General features: G+C 33.8%; 1 protein-coding gene across 1 annotated transcript; it reads left to right on the plus strand.

Annotated features, from left to right (window-relative positions):
• The first annotated feature begins 1,015 nt into the window (after positions 1–1,015).
• LOC124370984 lies at positions 1,016–23,584 on the plus strand. Its single transcript, XM_046829289.1, has 7 exons — positions 1,016–1,829; positions 6,615–6,759; positions 9,388–9,781; positions 10,878–11,045; positions 12,717–12,920; positions 17,563–17,792; positions 23,370–23,584. Exons 1-7 carry the CDS (start codon positions 1,363–1,365, stop codon positions 23,538–23,540), a joined length of 1,779 nt encoding a protein of 592 aa, XP_046685245.1. The 5' UTR covers positions 1,016–1,362; the 3' UTR covers positions 23,541–23,584.

A 23,584-nucleotide genomic window follows, 5' to 3' on the forward strand; every position in this document is an offset into this window, starting at 1 on the left:
ATAGTTTATGAAATATTAGTGACAAAGAAAAATATCATTATACAGTGGATACCGGGTCACATAGGTATCGCTGGAAACGAAAAAGTGGACAGTTTAGCTAAGGAAGCAATAACAGATGGCATCAGGACTAGTAGAATTTAACATACCATTTGACGATTTTAAGGCGTATCAAAAAATACTATACCATGCTAAATTTAAATGAATACTTTTTAGGTTCAAATAAAGCAAAATGGTACAAACAAATTGTAGATTCAGTCCCAAAACAAAGTTGGTTCAAAAATGTCAAGTTTAAAAGATGGGAGATAGTTAACCTACTTAGATTAAGAGTTGGACATGCTAATACAAATAGTAGTCTTTTTACTATAGGTAAGTATTTTACTCCGTTATGCTTAAGATGTACTTTGGGTAATAACGAAACTTTAGAGCATATATTTTTCAGATGCCCGGCAAATGACCATGCTAGAAGCACAAATTTCAAATTAATTAGTAAACAATTTGGGGTTTAAATAATGTGAACTTATGTAGAGTATTAACAAACCAATGATAGTCAAATTTTCAAAGAGACTAAATAGTTTTCTAGTTGCAATTAAACGAAGGATATAACTAAACTGAATTATACACAACAGAAATCAACATACTACATACATGTAACCTTGGGAATAGGCACTTCAACCGAGAGGCCCTTCCTTTCGGGATAGGAATTGCCTGATGGGCCCCTGGCGAGAAGCTCTCCTAACACCCCACCATTCCCTATCTTCCCACATATGTCTTAGATTATCCCAAACTCCCCATCTTTTGAGTGACTAACGAAACACTACAGTACACTACTGAAACATTCATGTATTACCATTAATATCTTCGATTATGTCTATTAGATATACATGTATATGGATTGACTAATACTGCTGAATACCTTATTAACATGACAACCACAGAATAATAGTTATCGCACATCGAGGCTTCATGGATTCCCCAAAGCCTATTAGCCTTAACGCTAAACAAAAAGATAAAAAAAAAAAAAAAAAAAGCAAGGAGCTAGGTTATGTTATTTTATGGATTAGGTGTAGGTACATGGAATTTTACATCAAAATGTAGTAGTCTGTGTATAGTGAAGTAACTTCAGTGATCGAGTTAGTGTAAAGAAAGAGAGTGCCTTGAATGTTTTTAACCGAAAGTGAATATTGTTTTCAGTTTTAAACTATTTGTTTCTCATGATATGGTTGTAAAAGTACTTTTTCATTACGGATTTATCTGGATTTAGGACATTTGTTTTGGTCGTTTCATTGTGTTTCATATATTTTGTCAAGAACAAAATATATTATTACTTTATATAACACCAAATAAAATAGAATTAACATCATAATGTCTCTTAGCCAGTTCACCTTTAAAGGTGTTAAACTAACACCATTTGCAACTCAAAGAATTTTAAAAATCAAGCATTTAAGAAGGATGAGTTCTAACATTTATCCAGATGATCAATATACAGAAACACCAAACTATCCCAGGATCTTGGACTTATCTGAAAAGTCATGCTATAAAAGAGAAAGGGATGCAAAGCTTGACAAGATCAAAAAATTAGGCACAGTGGAGGAAAAGTTTTTTGGTATAAATATGCCAAGATTTTATGGGTGGAGCTCGTTAATGTTGAAAGAAGGGAATTTTCCATTCAACTTTTTACCATTTGTGCAACACATCACTAGAACAGACTTCATCAAAGTAGATGAATTTCCTTTTTCAACTAACTTGTCTGAAAATGAAATTAAAAATCTTGTCGACAGAATTAGACCTCAGCTGCAAGACGCTATTTTATTGGAATTGATTAAAAAGAGGCAAGTAAACATTTTGTATTATGTATGCATTTAACAAATATGTTAACCCTTTTAGTGCCGTTGGCATTTCCCCCAAGCCATATGCGTAAAGTGCCAGGCTGTTTTTTGTAATCTTTTAGGAAAAGCTGGGCAGTTGTAAAATAACTATCTAGGCTAATAGATTTTCATAATTTTGTTGTGGCTTTTTTCTAATTAAATGAAGAATATAAGATATATGATTACAAACAAAATGTGCTTTATAAAAATTTCAGATTGTATAAACAAAGTTTTTTACTTTTTTATAAAAAGTTAAGTTGAACCTAATTTGAGTGTGTATGGGGGTAGAGTACGATAAACGGACCTGGCTTTTATATTGATATTGACAAACAATGTTACTTATCATAACTATCGACATAACAAACTGATACTGATCTTGAATGATAATTAAATTGTAAGTGCTTCTTCATATAGTAAGATAGTCAAAATCTTGTGGAGGACCGTGAAATGAAGTTTAAAAAGTGGCATGTCAGCTGACCTGCTTGCAGATCATCTCTGTATTGGTACAGAAAATAGAAGTACGGCTTTGTAGAGAGGATGCTTTCTATAACTGCTTGAAAGTGGTTAGGCCTAATCATTCCTATCCAGGAAAAAACATATAAATAGCATATGTTTGTTTTATTGTTATTTCATTATTAGGTAATTATCATATTAACCGCCGGGGCGGAAAAAATACGAGTTTTGCGTTCTTAACTTATTGGATTCGTCCTATATAAAAAAAAGTATAAGGTTTGATGGGGTGGAAATGAGAAATAACGAAGTTCTAGAAAATAAAAAATTAAATAACTTTCCAGTAATATCTCCATGTTCTACATCCACGTCTAGCGTCACGTGACCTTTTGTGGCCAATGATTGAACCTCGTGATGACGTCATCGGTTGCGCCGCCATCTTTGCAAACGTAAATGAGAAATTACAGAAATGAGCAGAATTTTGATCAAAATTAATAATGTTTTTCTTAATTTCGAGAAAAAAATTAATTACGAGTGCCTCCGGCCATCAGCGCGGGGCAGCACCAAAGGTGCTGCCGAAGCCCGCGCTGATGTCAATAAAAGAAAAACATCCCTCGAGATAGTACCTATCAGTAAAATATAAAATTCTAGAGGGGCTGATCAAAAATATAAATTGAAATGTAATGCAAAGGCAATTATGTAAAGTTTAAAAAGTAAATAAATCATGAAAAACTCAAATATATAGATGGATATTAACAGAGAACACTTACCATTAGTGTGTTGGCGGATATAGCTAAACAGCAGCAACAAAAAAGTGGTCTATCACAACGAAACGACACAGTCTCCCGGTTTAAAAACACCACTCGACCGCACGACGAACAAATACACTCATTTTTAAAAATGCCCTGTTCTATTAAAAAAGAGATAATTTCGTTTCGGTTAAAACGTAAGCTCTTTACGTGCCCTACGAAACACTCCGACACACACAATTCACTAGGGTTGGTTGAACTAGTGGATGGTTGATTCATCATTGTAAACTCACTCACTCAATCCGACCTACTGAACACGATATCTTGTGTAGAACTGACCTATGCCCCGGACAACTCAGATAACAGGTATGCTATCAGGCTGCTATCAGTCCCGGCCGCAGATAATATTCAAGTAAACAGATTATCCAGACACAGCACACAAACTGAACATTAAAACATTAGAAACTTTACCACTTATCAATATACCCCCTAAAATCATGTTATTTGTCATTTGCACCCCCTAGTACTATATATATTTTTTGTTCAGGAGGGTGAGCAGAATACGTTGGTAACGTCAAATTCGTGATTTGCCGCCCCGGCGTTTAATCTTACTGGTACCCATTATTATTTATGATTTTTTCCTATTTCCAGTTCTAGTTGCTAGTTTGATTGTTATAGCTCCTTTATTATTTATGAGATTATCACTATGTGTATTATATTAATTATTTTTATTTCAAATATGATTGTTATTATGAATACGGATATGTTGATATGATAGATCGACTCGTATTCAATATAGGAATATTAAGTATCGATGATTATACCAATCGATATAAAAACTGGGTCTGCTTATTGTACTCTAACCATGATTAAAGATATTTCTTTATTCCATGGAAAGGCCATGAAAATTTGAACAAATTTCTTATCATAACATTCTTTACTGACAAAAAACATGTAATGTGACATTTTACTTCAAATTACAAACTTTTAGGAAAAACATTATTGCAAAAAAGCTATTCATTTTATTTTAATGATTTATATTAAATAACTTGTTAGAAATAAAATGGAGAATAGCATGCGCAACTATTTTCATATATTTTTAAAATACCAAATAACATTTGTGTATAAAGCAAAATCCCCCAATTTGTATAAAATAAAATGTTTGAAGTAAATTTTGTTGTATATATATTGTTTTAGATTTTTTACAGTTATGCCATGATAAAGGTCATGAACCTCTAAATAAAATGCATGTATAATATATTATTCTACAATAAAAAGAAACAGCTTAGTATTCATAAACAAAATGCTGCCTGGTACTAACATTTTATAAATTGTACTTATAAAAAAAGTCTCTTGTTTTGTCAGAGTTTAGAAATTACATAGTAGTAGTGCAGTTTTCAAAGTACGTCAAATAAAACATCAAGATAACACAAATCAGTATGATTAGTAATAAATTGTAGAAACAAATAATTACTCTAGGCCTCCTTTTTTTATAGGTGTCAGCAACTTTGTAAAAACCAAAATAACCCTATTATATTTACACTGAAAACTCATATTTTTTGCTTGGACACAACTCAAATCACTGCATTACTCTTAAGAAGTAGTATGGTAAACCACTGTATAAGTAACTATTTTAGTTTTTATTTACTTAAAATGCTTGGTTACCTGCACATAACAACAAGAATGGCCGTTATGCAGCACGATACTCGTCCACTACATAATATGACTGGAAGACAAAATCATCACATAAATACTTTGGTATTATCTGAAGCCCAAATATTTGGACAAGTTGTCCTTATCAGGGATCAAAATAAACTTCATTATATGTTCCTTGTACTTTCTTTGTTTCATAATGAATAAAAAATATTTGATGAGTCATACTTCCTATCACTAAATCACCTCCAAATAGGCAAGCGACCCTTCAAGTAGGCCTAGTCACATGAATCGCTCTTTCACTTTTAAATAATTAACTGTTGTTTGTTCAATTTTGGTTTCATTGATTGTCGTAATGACTTGTAAATTTTAAAATAAGTTGAATAAAGTTTGTTCTTTTAAATACTGTAATTTATTTTGGTCCGCCATGAGAAAAACTCGTATAAAAATAGTGGCCTGCGGATAATACCAAAGCACCAAAACGACATATGTTTCAGAGATCGAAGAGTAAGGAAAACAATGTAAAACTCATATTTATCTATAGTTTAGAACCTGCTAAGTATAACTGTCAGGTTATGTGGCCGAAATAACCTTGTACTATATAAAATATTATTGAAATACGAAACATCAAAATGTAGCTGTCATTTTCTCATGCCAAATCGCTAAACGTGATTTCATCACGGGAAAGTACCGATCACAAATTCCTCTGACTACTAATGCAGGCTTCTGAAGAAAAACATCCCTCAAGATAATGTCTCAAAGCCATGCTCAGATCACCTGAGCACCTCAATACCTCTTTGAAGCTGTGAGGTGTGTGGACAATGAACTTTATTATTGCTTGCCACTAAATTTTTATGTTTCTTACTTTCTAAGGATTGCCTGATCCTCATAGTAAAATATGAAAGAAATTGGAATTGATACAATAATTGCTCAGAATTACCAACCAGTTATTTATTTACTTTCAATGGGTTTTGTTTACACCAATAGTGAGTGGGTTTCTTACTGCAATAGTGCAGTAAAAGAATAGTGAAAAATTGCTTTAAATAGCTAAAAGATTATTCAATGAAATACAATATAGCTAATTAATGTTTCAGACTAATTTGAAATCAATCTCTTTATTGCCACTAGTCGTTTGTTGAAATAGGCTAAAACAACATTATTAAGGCAGAATCATAAATGCTTCAGTAAGTAGCCTATCCAATAACAAGGTTTTACAACATTTGCTCATATTGCAGAGAAGGAGGTAGGCCATCATAATTAATTTGCGTTTGTGATTCTAAACATTCACCAGTAGTCTTACTATATAAAGGATTATTTATAACCCAATAAATGTTAACAAGCCTCACTTCATAAGTGAAAAGAAGGCTACTTAAAAAATGTAAAGAGTAATAATACTAGCCCATTCCATTTGTGGGCCCTTTTATTCTCTTGTACTGTTCCATTCATTTTCGGCAAAAATGTCTAACTAAATAAAATAATATTATGAACTTATTTCTACTTTTAACTTACATGTTTTGCTTCTACATCAGAATGCCCAGGAAGTTAGGCATTATCATGAGCACAAAATACTCTGAAAACAAAAGTACTAAATGTATAAATTGTTTTATACTGTGGAATCAAAAATTCAAAGAAGTTTCAAGTTGGGACATACATGGCGTTCAGATTACTTCATTTTACCTACAATACATTACATTTAAAATTCTGCACACTTCTATGTATCTTACTAGCCTACATTTATATGAAGTAAAAATCCATAAGATTGATGTGTTCTATATTCCCGTATATTGACTGTAAAAGGAAGATTGTGATGGAGTAAATGGAATCCTGTTAGCAAACCTAATCCAGAATGCTTCATACCTTTATGAACTAAAATAACCTAAGCTTGTTCTATGTACAGACATCGACATATAGTGGACGGAAGAGCTGACATGATGGGGGAAGGCGAGCTGGCCGATGAAGTGACCAAAGGAGTTGTTGAACAATTAAATAGAATCCTGTCAGCAAACTTAGCCCAGCATGCTCCTCACCTCTATGAAACCGAGGTAAGCTATTATATAGTTTCATAATCAAGTGTAGGCTATATTTAAAAGTAATTATACAAAATAGACACCTATATTTTTGTTGTGTGTAAAAACAAAGGTTTTAGAGATTATTCAACACTTAAGAGATGGTTGTAGTAAAAAAACCTTGAGTCTTTACCCATAACAAATTTTAAACAACTTCATGCAACTTTACACTCAAGATAGTTGTTGTTTTAGAGATGTCTCATTTTAAATCATTTATATACATCAGATGTCTCATTTTAAATCATTTATTATATACATTTCCAAACGCTTGTTTTAATCTTTTAATAATATTTTTGTTTAAAATCATAAAATATTTTGTACTTTACGGTTTAAATATTTAAAAAGTAACCACTTTACTAAAAAAGCGTTTGGTTGTATACTAATTATATATTTAAAATAAGGCATTGATAAAAATAGAATAAAAAATAAGAGACTAAAGTTGGATTTGGTTTAACATTGTTTTGCGGGGGAAAAACTCAAGGTCACTTAGTAAAACTGGCTCTTAACACATTCGCTGCGGCAAAAAGCATAATTAGGGTTACCGGATGCTGAAAAATTTGTATGTAGAAAAAACTTACCTTTTACAGTGGATAGGCATGATTGAAGGTCTAAATGACGTTTCCGGCCGAATTTCCTAGAACTGTGACGTCACAATTTTCGGCCTCTACTGGGGCTGGCCGCATATTGTGCTGGTCCCGTATTGTCGAAAGTTGTTACGAGCGCTCTGCTGATAATATCACTTACTTGTTTCATTGAAAGTACATATACACTGAATGACCTTGCCCCAAATAATCCTTCAAAAGGTGTAGCACAACCTTCTCCGTATGCCCTACACCACCTACGGTAGTATCTTATTTGTCCATGTACATGAGGAATCTAAGAATAAATCCCTGATGCTCTGTCAAAGTGTACAATTTGACACCATACTTGTGCCTTTTGCCCTTGATGTACTGACGGAAGTGTAATCATCCTCTCCACAGTACCATAACCTCATCGAGAGATAACTCTTTTTAAGGGTAGTTCATTTCTCATTTTGTTGTTGAAGTAACATACAACGAACTGAATTTTTCCTATGGAGTTTTTTTCCTGGGTCAAGAGCATTGTCATTTGTTTTGCAAAAATCCAAACAACGCATAATGGACAAGAACCTGTCCCTCGACATAAAATTACTAAAACACTTAAAATTGAATAATCTGTTTTCCAATAGTCCTGGATTCGATTCATTTTTATTGTGCCTGTGTGCAATAAAACGCCTAAAAATGTCTTCAGCTCGGGTACAGTGATGTCTTTCCACGCATTTATTCTTGATTTCGGTGTCAAGGTTGGTTTACTGTATACACAATTGAATGCATAAGCATTTGTAAATTTGCAAATATTTTCTAGGAAAACATTGTCACATAGGAGTGTGAAAAATCTATTGGGGAACCAACCCCCGGGACTGATACTAACAAAGATTCGGTTCTGATGAATTCAATAGGCCTCATACCTGTTGTTGTAATACTCCTAGTAGGAACCTCAATAACAGTAGCCTCGTCGTCACTTTCAGAACAAGCAGGTGAATTGTCTGAGGAAGAGTCATCAACAACTCTTTGTATGATATCCACAGAACCATCACTGTCGTAGTTTTGTTCATTTCTGGAGTAAAAGTTAGTCTGACCAGAGGTACTTGGCACTGCAGGATCCATTTTTATAAAAAAAACACACAAATAATGTAGAGAAAGAATTACACAGTTGATATACACAGAAACAACACACTGAACACTCAAAGATTACAACGGGCTCCTATTGAAAAAGAACCGTAATGGGTAAAAGCGAACAAAACCGATTACAATAAAGCGTTGGTCATAACCTAAAATGCGGCAGAGATTCAACAGTCTACAACGAATGGGTGAATTACACTGAGGCTTTGTGTGTAGAGCGGCAAGGCGGCCCCATTTGGGGACATCCGTACTAAGCGCGCAGGTCCGACGTCCCCATGTGGGGCCGGCCACACTGAATGTGTTAATATTCTTCAAGTACCATATTACTCATATGATCGAATTATCACTTTATAAAAAATACAACAGGAACTATCTTTTTTTAAATTGCTGCAACCTTTTTTGATGACACTGAACGTATTGGTACAGGAGAAGACTTTTATTAACAGAAAGTTTCAATGGATTTGAAAGTAATAAAATAATAAAACATGCATTGTGTTTGTTGTCTGGTCAATGACAGTAAGTCTTTCATTAATTTTTTCAAAGTTTGTACATTTGCAAATTGCTATTCATTGTTCATGGTGTGGTACTTGCAGCATTTGAGTATAAAGTGATTGCTGGATGACGATTTATATGCAGTGGGCTGATTTCCTTCATTAATATTTCTATGATGAGTTTTAATATTTCTGTCTTGATTCAGTTTAATTGTGGTTGCTGTTGTCGTGAGGTGATATTGAAAGTAAACTTATTTAAGTTCACATTGGCCATATGTTTTAACTGAATAGGTACAAGGATTAAAATATGATTACCCCAAACTATGAAGTTTAGGTTGATCGGGTAAAATACTCAATATTACATAAAATATCCTGTCATTATTATTTGGTATATTGATGTATTAATGTCACAGATAGATTTTGAGCCACGGATAGAAGCATTTTGGCGGGTGGGTGGATTCCATCCTGACCAGCAGACGTACGACGAGCGGAAAAAAGACAAGGAAGATCATGAGAAGGAATTGAAGACAAATCGGTTCGCCAAGAGAAAGATCAAGGAAGAACCGGACGACCTTGTGGGACATTTTATTCAGTACATCGGTCAGCCGATACTCCAGCTGAGGAGCTCCCGGCCATTGAGGCCACTGGAACCTCGATTGTCTTCGACGTCCACAACCGCCATCGAGGAAGGTGTGACATCAGTGAAGCCCCATCTCACACCTGACCTGTCCCAAGTGCCTGTCCTCAGGTATGATCCTGGCTTCTACGGGCTCGAGAAGATCAGAAGGCATGGGACTAACATACCAGGTGCATAATATGATTAAATTTGCAATTTTATTTCATGAGTACAGAATCGTCTTCTTACTTAGACAGCTTAAGGAAACATGTTGACTTAATTTGTAAATGAATCAACCGTTTAATACTAAATTTTTAACTCATACATTAAGAATTAAGTAAACAGAAAACAATATATACAATAAACCTGCTTATCCACATTGAATCCTCAAAATATTGACATTGCACCATGTTATATTAGCAAGCCGCTTAATAGAGCTAACATCGCACTACGCAAGCTTATTTCGACATTTATGACAAACGACTTTACATCAATAATGATCGTATTTAGCAATGAATTTTATACAGTAATAAACCAGATGCCACTATTGATTTATCCACATGCTGTCTCTTTTTTTCCTTAATGGTGTGGTGGACTACAAATGATTTTATCTATGCATATCATCAACATGAATCCTGCTTATGGTAGTTCTTTGTCTTTTGTTGCACTGTAAATATCGTACTCACGATTGGTGCTACGCAGTTGTTCTGTGCATTCAAGATCAACGTTTCCTCCCATGCTATACGGAAAACAAAACTTAGTTGTTTCAACTTCATTTTGATGTTTAAACTGTTCAGTTATCTTGAATAGTTTTTTTAAGTAACAGCCGTTCACTTTCCTTATGGGTGCACTCAAAGTGGACACTTTCCAAGAACTGAAATATCTAAGTCCGTAAGTGAAACTATTGATAGTCAGGAACCCTTTACGATTGGAACAAAAGCTTCTGGTTATGCAATTGGGACCACATTTCATAATGCAATTGTCCTGTTGGAATTTTTTCTAAAATCGAATCAAAGTGAACTAAGGCATTCTGCTGTGGAGACGGAGGCATGTGCTAAGGTGGATGTTATACGTAAATGGAGACAACTTTTCAAAGAACAATTCTTCACGGTTGTAATCATTAAAAAAGCATGTAATCCAAATCACTTAAAACTTACGAATCAAGGTGTGTGAAAGCAGTTTCTCTTACTACACATAGTTAAAAACCAGTATTATTTGGATATTCCTTTCATAAAACTTTAAAAGCATGTCAAGTTGTAAAACTTTACAAGACGACTTGTTATGCAGGATTCTGGCCGGGTGACCCGAATGAGTTTGGCCTGTTGTCATTCCACAGCCGAGGCCATCTGCTGGGACGTCCACCAAGCTTTGGAGCCGAGGATGTGAGCCACACCATCACTGCACAGGCTATGCTGGCAGGCTACTCCTGGCTGCTCGGCCAGGCCAGCTATCAAGGTGAGTGTAGGTCTTTATAGACATTAACATCACTATCAAGTTGTATTTGTTCAATTGATGAGTTTAATTATTTTTCAGTATGTTCCAACGGATGTTTTTCTTTACTTTTCCTCAGGGGAAGAGACCTTTATCCCCGCACTTAGTCCTACCCTAACCCTAAGGACCTTTGTGCCTCCCTAACTTGTATTTATATCAAAATCAAAGACTTTTACAGAAGCCAATCAGATTTGAAGGCTCCTGTTCTCTGATATCCTTGGGGCTGAGGAGATACGCCATAGAAATCTTTTCCGAATTGTAGATATGGCAGGGCAATTTAACCATATGTGTTCTGCTGATTCTTCTGCAGAGTCTGCATTCATCAGTCTGGCTAAGACCCACCTTCATAAGGCTGTTATACCAGGAAAAAGAGACAATTTAATAGGAACCAATTAGTTTGAATCGCATCAGTAGAGGACTGGACAAGCTAATTTTCAAAAGTTATGTTTGTAATAAAAACTTTCAGAAAATAAAAATTGTAATTTCTCAAAAGCTGGTAATATTAAGATTATTGTTATTTTATATAAATATGATAAAAGAACAATAATTGTTTTGTTTTCAACACAGAGATTCTGAAAAATGTTAAATACATTTTTAGTTTTAGTTAGTGCTGGATGCGTCATTGCAAATGGTTGTGTGGTACATGTACATTATTCAGAAATTAGAGTTTTCACCGTCATGATGAAATTTTAGGAGATATTGAACATTTGATACTAAATTTGACCCTCAAATTATTTATAAAACGGAACACAGCTTGTCAAAAATCAAACATGAATTCTTAAATATGGAAAACTGTACTTTCAGAATATTCTCATACTACAATTTCTGGAGGAGGTGTAGTAATTCTTTAGTAGGGAATACCCTAGTGTTCCCCCATCGGGTGAATGATTGCTTAATTTTTAAGGTAAATTCATTTTATAGGTACCACTTGTGGTACACTGAAAAACATTTATAAAACATATTAAAAAAACTATTACAGTTTTTTGCCATTATTGTTGAAAAATTCAAAGGCAAATAAAGTCCAGAAATAAGCTGTTGTCGTGAACATGTTAAAGCACATTGTGCGCTCAATGGGTTCTTCTTTCTATGGGGCAGCCTATTGCCATGCACTTAAGCCTCCAGGACCTTTTGCGCACCCCGGAAGCACACCATGAGGTCTACCAGTCTATGATTTCAGCAGTTCCACAAACTGCCAAAAACAACCTATCAGGTCCTCCTGGGGAAATTCACCACCCTTGTTCAAACTACCAAAGATGGCATCCCTTGCTATTGCAGAACAATCAAAGAGCAAGTGTTGGGCAGTTTAATCCTGCTCTTGACCACTATGCATTTCCTTATTGCGTTTTTATTGTATGCCTGACCTTGTGGTTTTTAGTTGTCACAAAATCTAATTATTCTTTTGACTGAGCTGGAAGGACTATTTTATACTACACCAACTAAAAAATTTAATTTTTGGTTAGGTCGAAGTGTTTCTTCAAAGTTTATAAAATTATTTAGCTTATACTTATTTCAAATTTATATACTTACACCTCAAAGGGATCTGAAAATAAAGGGCTTATAATTGATAGAAACAAAAGAAGTGATTTTATTGCATTTTTGATGGAACGTAGTTGCTAAGCACAAGTGACGTTACAGGTTTCACAACATTCCAGGACATAACGTACCCTCTGACAACAACCACTGTGGTGACCGATGGCCGGATTTTCTCCTTCTTTGCCAGCCAACTCAACACTCTCCTGTTCCACGAAGAGTTCATCGATGAGAACCCTAAAGTCAATGTCTGCTATGGGACGCCCACCCGGGAGTTGTTCCAGAAAATTGAAGGGGATGAGATCATTGGTAAATATGTACAAGTGATGTCTCATTGCACATTCTACAATGCAATAGATTTATTCACTAAATGTTGCTTACTGCACTAAGGCTATTGTTGCAGATTTCTTAGTACTATTATACTATTATTATTATAATATGTTCCTAATAAGTAACACTGCTGTATGATATACATTAATCTAGTTTGTATATTTTCATTTCTGATCACTTTCCACTTTTCTTCTAACAGAATGACCCCCACAGACGTCAGCCAATGGGCTAATACTACATGATACAGTTGTTCTCACTAAGGCAACAAAACCAAGTAGTGATCTGAAACCCTTTAGTTATTGAAATTCTAATGTCTTTATTGTAATAATGTTGAAAATTTCAATTTAACACATGGAAAAGTCAGGATATTCAGTTGATAGGGCGTGGTGTAAAACTGGTTACAGTGGAAAATGGGTTGGTAAACATACGGTTAAGGTATAAATAATGTCTTTATGCTTATGGTTAGAATGGTATAACAGTTGTGTGGAACAATTGTGTGGAACAAATGATGTGGCACGGAACGAAGCGGATGTTTTAATTAACAACATAACAAATACATTAGAAAGTGTGAAAGAAAAAAAGGTAGTTCTCGTTGATCTACCAAATAGGTACGATCTCGCTGAGTGGTCTTGTGTGAATAAGGAAACAAGAAAAACCAATTTAGTGCTAAAAGAACTGAGCAATGGTTTTGGCAATGTGTCTTTGGTGGAAGCAAGTGTTGCTACAAAGGACATGCACACGAAGCACGGTATGCATTTCAATGCCAAAGGTAAGGACTGGCTGGCTGGTAAAATTGATGAGGCCGTGAAAAGTTACAGCACTCGACCTCCTTCGGCCATGGACCCGAGCAGCGCAGGAGAACCCAGTACGGAAGACATGTTACAACCTACTGTCGAAACCTTGACGGGAAATGTGCAGCCTCCTCTTCACGGTCATCGAATAGAAGAACAAACAGACAGCACTCATCCAAACCCCTAACTCTTTTTCATCTTAACATTCAATCTATAAAAAATAAAGTAGATGTTTTAGACTTATTTTTAGATAGCTATGACTGTGATATCCTAACTCTTAATGAACACTGGTTATTTTATGAAGAATCTGATTTGTATATACCAAATGGTTATCAATTAGCAAGTATTTACTGTAGAGAGAAACCACTCTGTAGGGGCGGCAGCTCAATCTTTGTAAAGTCCAAAATCCAATATAAAACTGTAGATATTAGTAATTTTTGTGTTGTCTTTGTTTTGGAAGCAACAGCTATATATTTAAAGGAGATTGATGTTGTTATAGTTACCATCTACCGTACTCCAAAGAGTAATATTTTTAGTTTCTTTGACTATTTGGAGTCTTTAATGATATTTTTAAATAAAAATTTTGCAACTGTGATACTAACAGGTGATTTTAATGTAGATGTAAGAAAAGATTCTTCTGAAAAATTTACTTTTTTGAATTTATTAAGATCATTTAATATGTATTGTCATAATTTTGATACAACTAGAGAAGATGCTTGTCTTGACAATGTTGTTAGTAATTTAAGCAAAAACAAAGTAAAATGTCAAGTTATCGAACCAAATGTATCTGATCATGCTGGTATATACACAGAGTTTTATGAGTTGCATTTTTCAAATACAGTACCAGACAAAAATATTCTTAAAAGAAAAGTGAGAGATCTGTCTTTTGGTGCCATTGAAGGTTTGAAACATAGACTGAATCAGACTGACTGGTGGCAGCTTACTTTTTTTCAAACTGTTGACGATGCTTTTGATTTTTTTATACAAATATTAACAAGTTCACTTAAAGAATGCTGTCCTGTTAAAGATGTCAAAATCAAAAGTAGAAATAGACCAAAGGTTGACTGGTTTACACCTGAACTATATAAACTTAGAAATATAGTAACAGTGTTTTATGATAGATTCAAGATAAGTAAGGGCACAGAAAATGAAGCTGAACACAAAAAAATGTATATAGAAATAAAAAAGATGTATAAAAATAGAATTAAGGAAGAAAAACGATTAGCCACTGACAGATATATTATGAGAGCTCCAAATAAATGTAAAGCTGCTTGGAGTATAATAAAAAAGGAAATTCATTGTAAGAAAGAAAGCGTTGAAGAATTAATAAAGCCTGATGACTTTAATGATTATTTTATAAATATAGTTAGTACTACACATTTGAAGCAAAATAATTTTGACACTGCTATTGAGCTTTTGAGTAATTATTTATCTAGATTTAATAATGCTAGTAAAACATTCCAATTAAATGTAATAACTGAATTTGAAATTATAAAATATGTATCTAAGTTGAGTGGATCAAAAAGCGAAGATTATTTTGGGTTTTCTAATAAAATCATCAAGGATATTATACCCTACATAGTAAAACCATTGACATTTCTATTCAACTGGATGTTATCTGAGGGGATTTTTCCTAAAGCACTGAAATGTTCCAAAGTAGTACCAGTATATAAGAAGGGCAGCAAGGCAGATCCTGCTAGTTACCGTCCCATTTCTTTGGTTCCCATACTGAGTAAGATTTTTGAGTGTTGTTTAAAAGACCAATTGTATGATTTCTTTTCTCAAAACAATTTGCTCTGTAAAGAACAATATGGATTTATAAAAAAATCAAACACTGTGAAAGCAATAGGAAAAATTGTGGAAAACATTTTAAATAATTTTGAGAAAAAGATTATATCATCTGCAACATTGATAGATTTAAGTAAAGCGTTTGACTGTATTAATCATGAGTTGTTGTTAAAAAAGTTGTTTAGTTATGGCATAAAACATAAAGCATTACAATTATTGTCATCTTATTTATCTGACAGGAAACAGATGGTTGTCCAAGGGGAGAACAAGTCCAATTTCAGAACAGTGAAATTGGGAGTTCCGCAAGGCTCTGTTTTGGGACCTTTTCTGTTTATTGTTGCAATCAATGATTTTTCATCTAGCCTACCTTGTAATTCTGTTTTGTACGCGGATGATACTACTCTTTTAAACTGTAATAAAGACTCACAAACCTTAAAATCTGATCAAGAACGTTCATTTAAATTAGCTCTAGAATGGTTTAAAGCAAATGGGTTGGCAGTGAATCATAATAAAACTGAATATTTAACATTATCTCTACACAATAATACTAAATACAGTAATGATTCTGTTAAGTTATTGGGTGTTATCCTAGATAGTAAATTAAGCTGGCAACATCATGTTAATTATTTATGTACTAAACTATCTAGAGTTATATACCTATTATGTAAACTAAGGAATACTGTTACTCAGGAGATGTTGATAACTGCTTATTATGCATTTTTCCACTCACACTTGAGGTATGGTGTGACTCTTTGGGGAAACAGTTCCAGTGCCAAAAAAATATTTTTATGGCAAAAAAAAGCTATTAGGATTTTAAAAAATGTTTCTAAACAAGAATCTTGTTCACCTTTTTTCAAAGAACTTCAAATTATGACCTTGCCCAGTTTATACATCTACTGCTCATTACTTGATGTAAAAGAAAATTTGAATAGTTTCATAAATAGACAAGATGTTCATACACACTGCACAAGAAAAAAATATTTACTCGATCTACCCCCAGTCAGACTCGAAAAGACCAAAAACAGCCAGATATTTTTCAGTATAAAATTATTTAATAAATTACCAGAGAAAGCATGGAATGTTACACTTAATAATTTTAAAGTTACCATTGCAAAGTGGCTGAAAAATAAAGCTTTTTACACTGTTGAAGATTACCTAGCCTGTGATATTAGCTCATTAAGTTTTTAATCCATTGTTAATTTAAGATTAGGATTGTTAGCACATATTGTATAGATTTTTAAATTATTTAATTGTAATTTTATTGTTTTTATTCACATTTATATTATTGTTATTTAGTTCTAGCTGGCAATACTGTATTTTGTCCTATAACTGTGCCTAGATTAAAGATTAGATTAAAGTAGGCTATATAATATGTTGACTTTGTCTATTGCATAATATGTATTGTGCTTAATGACAATAAAATATCTTGAATCTTGAATCTTGTTGATAGACATTTGGTTACAGTAGTGAAGCAGGTGTGTAGACTTATGGTTACAGTTGTAAAACATTTGATAGGCATATGATTACAGTGATGGAGCAGGTTTGTAGACTTATGGTTACATGGTAAAACAGTTGAGAGGCATATGGTTACAGTTGTTGCGCAGGTTTGTAGACATGGTTACAGTGGTGGAGCAGGTTTGTAGACGTATGGTTACAGTGGTGGAGCAGGTTTGTAGACATGGTTACAGTTGTGGAGCAGGTTTGTAGACATGGTTACAGTGGTGGAGCAGGTTTGTACTGATGGCGAGAGAAAAGAAGAGACCTGGCCCGTGCCGGCGCACAGCTGTGTACTAGTGTGTTGCCGCGCGGTAATTTCAGGCGCTTCGCCCCACAGCCAACCCTGCGAATTGTTTATCATAGCAATGGAACAGTGAAACAATAATGGAATTACGAAACAAGGCGCGGCAACATACTAGTAGTAGCGCCTGCAAATTTCAGATAGGCCAGAATCCAGGTCTCTTCTTTTCTCTCGCGATCAGTAGACATATGGTTACAGTGGTGAGACAAACAGTTTAACACTGATACCAGTTGTGTGCTGACAGGTTGGGATGACAGAGCACTACGGCAGTTGGTGGAGGCTTACCTGAACTCTCCGATGGAGAGGGAAGGTGTAGACATGAAGCCCTTCCTAGACAAGGACGCGCCCTATGTGAAGGACATCAGTCAAGAAGAGAGGAGGGTCTGGTTACATGACCAGTTCCGCTACCTGTCCAGTAACCGCCCCCGGCACCGACTTGACCCTGAGATATACGACTGGGAGTATATATACAAGGTAAATAGAGAATATTTGAAACTGTCATAATCATATTTTATTGAACAATGTAAATACTTGACCTTTTACACAAGATAGAACGCTTTACCAATTTCTTCAGTTATTATTTCTGAACCAAAAACAATTAAAAATATCTTATTCAAACATTACAAAACTCCATAATTATTCAAACAGCCACCATTTTGTTTTTCCTACTTTAAAATTTGAATTGAAAGAAACCTAAATCTTACATTTTTCTTAGTGATGTCTTGTCATTCAAACAGTGTGTTATTTTTACCAGCTGTTTAGAGCAGACAAATTTTAAAACAGCTGATTTTTGTGGCTCTCTAGAAGTGCTGTCACCATGTAATGATGGTCGGTATTTTTTAATACTCAGCCTTTTAAAAATGAATTATCTCCCTTATTTATCTATTGATTTTCATTAATTTGGTATTGTTGGGTTTGTAATTAAATTCTGTAAATAAAATGTAATGACAGCTGTTCCTGTTATGATGGAGTTTTTGAAACTTTCAAGATATTTTTATTTGTTTTTGGTCCAGATACCTGAACAGGTTATTAGATAGTTCTGTGACACCTTAAATACATTATTACTATCTAAATGAATTTTAAAATTGTTATACGAATACCAAATACAAGATACAAGATGGGCAATATACATTGAATTAATAGCCAATTGGTGGTTGGTGTTCACTTCAATACAATTAGCCGAAATATTAACAGATAGTTTATTATTACTATTAATTGTAAATAAAAAGGAAGTTATCATTTGCTGTTACATTTTAAAAGCTGGGGACTTGTTATAAATTGTTTTCGAAGATCTCTTTTTTTGTCGTCAGCTTTATTACTGTTTTACTGTTTTCCATATATACCTAAATGATTTAATCCAAATAATATAAAATATGACATAAAATAGAGAAATAGATATTACTATGACAGGTATCATTATCGTTTTCAAAATTTTATTAAATGAATTTTAATTTACCCAATTAACTTTTTTTCTCCTTTAATACATGGATAATGTGGTTACAAAGGTTACATGGGAACCTGTCTGTATTTTGCCTGTGTAAGTAATAAAAATTGAATGAAGTAAAAAGATAAGCACAGATTAAAAAGGTATGGAGAGCTTTGTTAACATTTATCTACAGTTAGCAATATCATTCTCGCCCTTGGTTTCTCCTTCTTTGGTGGTTTGGCATACTCTGTAGGATTTGCTTTATTATCTTGGTTGAATAGAACTCAGGATGTCTGGGTGGATAGTAGGCAAGGCTTGTAGGTAACCATTGCTTTGGGAGGCAACATGCTATTGAAAGCCTCAATTCTGGCAGAGCAGTCCTTTGCAAATTCCTCCAGTGCAGGGTGTGACATCATGGTAGAGCCGATGTCCATCTGTTCTAAGATGTCAGACTTTGGATCTGAGTTAGTGAAGTGCGGGTTCAAATTTATATTTGACCATTGCAATTTTTATCAGTACCACTGACTTTCTCCGTATTCTGTTTGATAAGATCCTTGCACAGGCAAGTAGCCCATGATGATGGGTAGAGTAAGGCTTAAAAGGGGATCGGCATCCTCTTTTTTAACAAAAAACTCCAGGATTGCATTCTGGATTACAAGTAGGATTACAAGTAAACGAAGACAAGACGCACTACATGAAAATAAGCAGAAGAATGGAACAGGAAGGAGAAAAGCTAGAAGTACTCAACCATGATTTCAAGGCTACAAAGGAATTTAAGTATTTAGGAGTGACGATAACACATGACAATAGAGAAGAAGTTGAAGTCCAATGTAGATTAGCAGCAGCAGATAGAACATACTGGAGCCTTGCAAAACTTCTTAAAAGCAAACTATTAATGAGGAAAGTTAAATTAAGAATTTACAAAACCATGATCTTACCAGTTTTGATGTACGGGTCAGAAGTATGGGCACTCACAAAGAAATCCCAAAAAAAATTAATAACCTTTGAAAACAAACTACTAAGAAGAATTTTTGGACCAGTTCAAGAAGGAGACATATGGCGGATCAGGAAGAACAGAGAACTAAGAGAAATATACCAAGATCACGATGTGATTGCACTGATCAGGAGTAAAAGAATGAGATGGATGGGCCATGTTGCCCGTAGGAGAGAAGATAAAATGATAAAGAAGGTGTGGCGAGGGGAACCAGAGGGAGTGAGGCCATTGGGCAGACCTAGGATGCGATAGAGAGATCAGGTGGAGAAGGATTTAAGAACGATTGGCGCTACACTGGAAGTGGCTCAAGATAGAAGAAGTTGGAGAGACATTGTTGGCGAGGTCAAAAACCATCTGGGTTTCGAGTGGCCACAGGAGTAAGAGAGTAAGTATTGCTTTCTGGATTGGAATTTTTTCAAACACATCTGATAATGTAAGCACTTTTCATCAACAGTCCACTGACTCACTAACCTGTACCAATTTCACCTTTTCTATCATATTTCCCAACTGTTTCACTCAGGTGTTACGGACACCCATCAATTACCATTTTGGAATTTCATTTCATATCCAATGGCAATACAAAATATTATTTTGGGAAGTACACACCATCTAAGTGAGTGTAGATAACTTGTAAAAACAATCAATAAATTCTGAATAAAAAACAATATTTTACTATAGCATGATTTCCAACAAATACTTCTACATAGTTTCATTTATAAGAAGATGAATTAAGGGTACAAAAAATGAATCAGATAAAATAGTGATAGAAATAATTTTAAAAGTGTACTGAATGTTATTGTTATTAGCTGGAGGCAACAGTAACTTCTTCAAATTTATATTCCTATGACACTAATATAAATAATAAAACAATTTCAACCCTTCTAAATATTTATCTTTTCTATTTTTTAACCAATACCATTATAATGTTTTATCACCAGCGATTTAAAGCAAACATGTCTTTTTTACTAAAAATGAACAGCCACCTTAAATTTTATTGTGTATAAACAACAAAACAAAGGGTGTAATTGAAACAAAATCGCCACAGCTTTTAGTTTTGGTTTTAATCGTGTGATGCATGACACACATATAACGGTTTTCTAGCTTTCTCAGATTTATTCCTTCTTTCTTATTCAGTAAAAAAAATCAATATTTCCATTAAAACACCTCCATTTGGGAAAGCTTATATACTATTTGCATACTAAATAATCAATTGGAAAAATACTAAATTGCTCATAATTCTCGGGTTATTGGGGTAAAATGACTTGATCGATAAGTGTAGTTTATAGCAGAGAATAATTGTTGGAGTGGGTATAGGTCCTTTAAAGTTAAAGAATGTTTCAAGCCTAAACGTAAGGGAGTATTGCCTCTCCGTCCCAAATCTAGCCTCCCATTTTTCCAAGGTGATGTGACTGAGATAGTGTCCATAATCCCTCCTCACGATCTTGACAGAAGGTGGTCTCTATCTCTTTACCTTACCTTACTCATCCTGAATATTCTGGCATTCCTTCGAGAACTAAGTGCAATAAGGGATATCCTCATATTCTACTCCTAAGTGAACAAAAAAGACTCAAACTCAACTCGAACTCAAAATTTCTTTATTCAGACATGTAACAGATTACAAGAATAGTGTCACAATAAATCTCAATATAAATTTATCATTTATATAGTAAAACATAAAAATCAGTTTGACACTCACTGAAAAAGTAAGATTTGGCTATGTAGCCTTCTACAGAGTAAGTTAAAGCAATTTTTATATCAAGGCAGTTATTAGTTAAGGTAATTTAAGGGGATTTTATACATTTCTAAACATACCCAACAATACTTAAAAGTTATTTACATATTGAAAAAAAGTCTTCAAAATAATACAAGGATAACGTTAATAAATAATCTTTTAGTAGTTTTTTGAATTGTCATAATTTTGCTCATTTTGAATATTGAGAGGAAGGTTAAACAAAAATGTTGTGCCGATGAAACTAGTTTTCTTTTCTTAAAACTTCAGCCTATGTTGTTCCACATATCTGCTACATCTTAAATTGTAATCATGCTGGTTTAAAATACTAATTGGGTTGTTGAATCTTTTTACAAACACAATAATTTTTTTTAGACAATAATTTTATTGTGAATTGTGGCTTTATATATACAATTATCAGACCAACATGAACCATCTTTTGAAGTGAGGTCATTTTGACTGCCAGTAATTAGAAAAAACTAACTAGAAAGTCTACAAATATTAAAATTATTGATATGTGTCTCATTAAAGTTTGGACACAGTGTAACCTTTAGAGCCATTTAAATGGTAGGAATAACCAGTAGGTTGGAGGACTATCCACTCTTGCCTACCCCAACGGATGCCATTTAGTTTTTTATCGGCTTTTACATGAGGTTTCCTGTTCAATTCTTGATTTAGAACCGGATATCAGGTACATTTTATGTACTTTTTGGTTCACAAAAATTATTTTTGTGCGTTCATCACGTGTTGGAATTTTCACATTTTGCATGTTTAACTTTGTTTTAATTTTCACAAGAACAGTGCAGATACCAGCACTTTAAACTGTCATGTTTCTGTAATTGTTTTTGACAAATTAATATAATCATGTTATTGAAATGTCCGAAAACCTGCTGTACTTTCAAATCATCCATTGTCAATTATAAAGTAAAAAAATATTCCTATTATTTTTCCCAGTTACCCAATATAGCCAATTCTAGTTTGTGAAACAGATGGTAAGCTCTACCATATGAATGAAAGAAATGTGCTCAATGTTTTGAGGAATTATACAAAATTCAGAATTTATGATCTATCCCCGTTCCAGCAATGTCTTCATTTAGAACAGGTACAGAAGTGGTTATTTATCTCTTCGTGGGTGTCAAAATCCGTAAAATACATTAAGTCTGTTAAGGCTTTGCTAAGTTATTTTTTATTTGTTACAGTAAAACCTTTTTTCTGACAGTATTATGTAAAACGTGTGTGATAGTTTGTACCAAACAATTTTTTTTAGTTTTTTATTGCAAAAATGGTGTGCTGATAAAACCATACCATTTGAGAGCATTTTGTGCATTTGACTGCAGTGTTGCCAATACACAAAACAAAGGTCTCTTAAAAATAATCATTTAGTTTGTGTTTCAAGAGATTTTATTTAAATTTTCATAAATTATCTCTGATGAATACGGTCTTAAAAAGTTTTGCATAAAATATAAATTTGGTTGGTTTTGCTCTGAATTTACAATATATCCGCAAAACGTCCATGAGGAATCTAACCTTAAGAGTATATATCTGTAAACCGTCTTAAGTGAGTATATTCACACTTGTCTGTGAAGTGTTAAAATCTCCATCTCCTCAAAAATAAACTTCAATTCCATTCCATTGAAGGACTACTATCAAATTACTATTCTATTTATTTCCAAAATTCTAGATTTGTGAATTTATTTTGTTGAAACACTAGGAGTGAATGATTTTAAATATTTTGTCTGTGTCCTTCTGTCTTATGTAGGATGAACATTATGAAATAAAATAATATTACGAATTATTAGTTTTCAATTTCAAGATAATGCTGAATGCATACAAAATGTATTAATCATACAAAACAGTCTCAATTCATTTTCAAACATAGTTTAATAATTATTTTATTTTCAGATAAAGTTCCAGACAAGGCCCATGGATCCTAAGAGGAGATTTTTTGAACTTGGAGAAGATCCTTTCAAGAGACGCTTGGATGATCGAGCAAACTGTTATATTCCAAAGAAACTTCGAGACCCAGAAAACCCGAAGAAGAAGTTTAAGGATATGTTTTGGCCCGATTGTTAGTATATGTTTAAAGTTTTGTTATTAATAAAAGTACTTCATTTTAA

This window comes from Homalodisca vitripennis, unplaced genomic scaffold (assembly GCF_021130785.1).
Source record: "Homalodisca vitripennis isolate AUS2020 unplaced genomic scaffold, UT_GWSS_2.1 ScUCBcl_774;HRSCAF=3470, whole genome shotgun sequence".
Classification (NCBI taxonomy): Eukaryota; Metazoa; Arthropoda; class Insecta; order Hemiptera; family Cicadellidae; genus Homalodisca; species Homalodisca vitripennis.

What these genes read in the sequence shown, in the direction of transcription:
- LOC124370984 (XM_046829289.1), top strand. Translation starts at nt 1,363, where the DNA reads ATGTCTCTTAGCCAGTTCACCTTTAAAGGTGTTAAACTAACACCATTT. An exon ending in TTGGAATTGATTAAAAAGAG is followed by an intron (nt 1,830 to 6,614) that starts GCAAGTAAACAT and finishes TTCTATGTACAG; the next exon opens with ACATCGACATATAGTGGACG. An exon ending in GCATGGGACTAACATACCAG is followed by an intron (nt 9,782 to 10,877) that starts GTGCATAATATG and finishes CTTGTTATGCAG; the next exon opens with GATTCTGGCCGGGTGACCCG.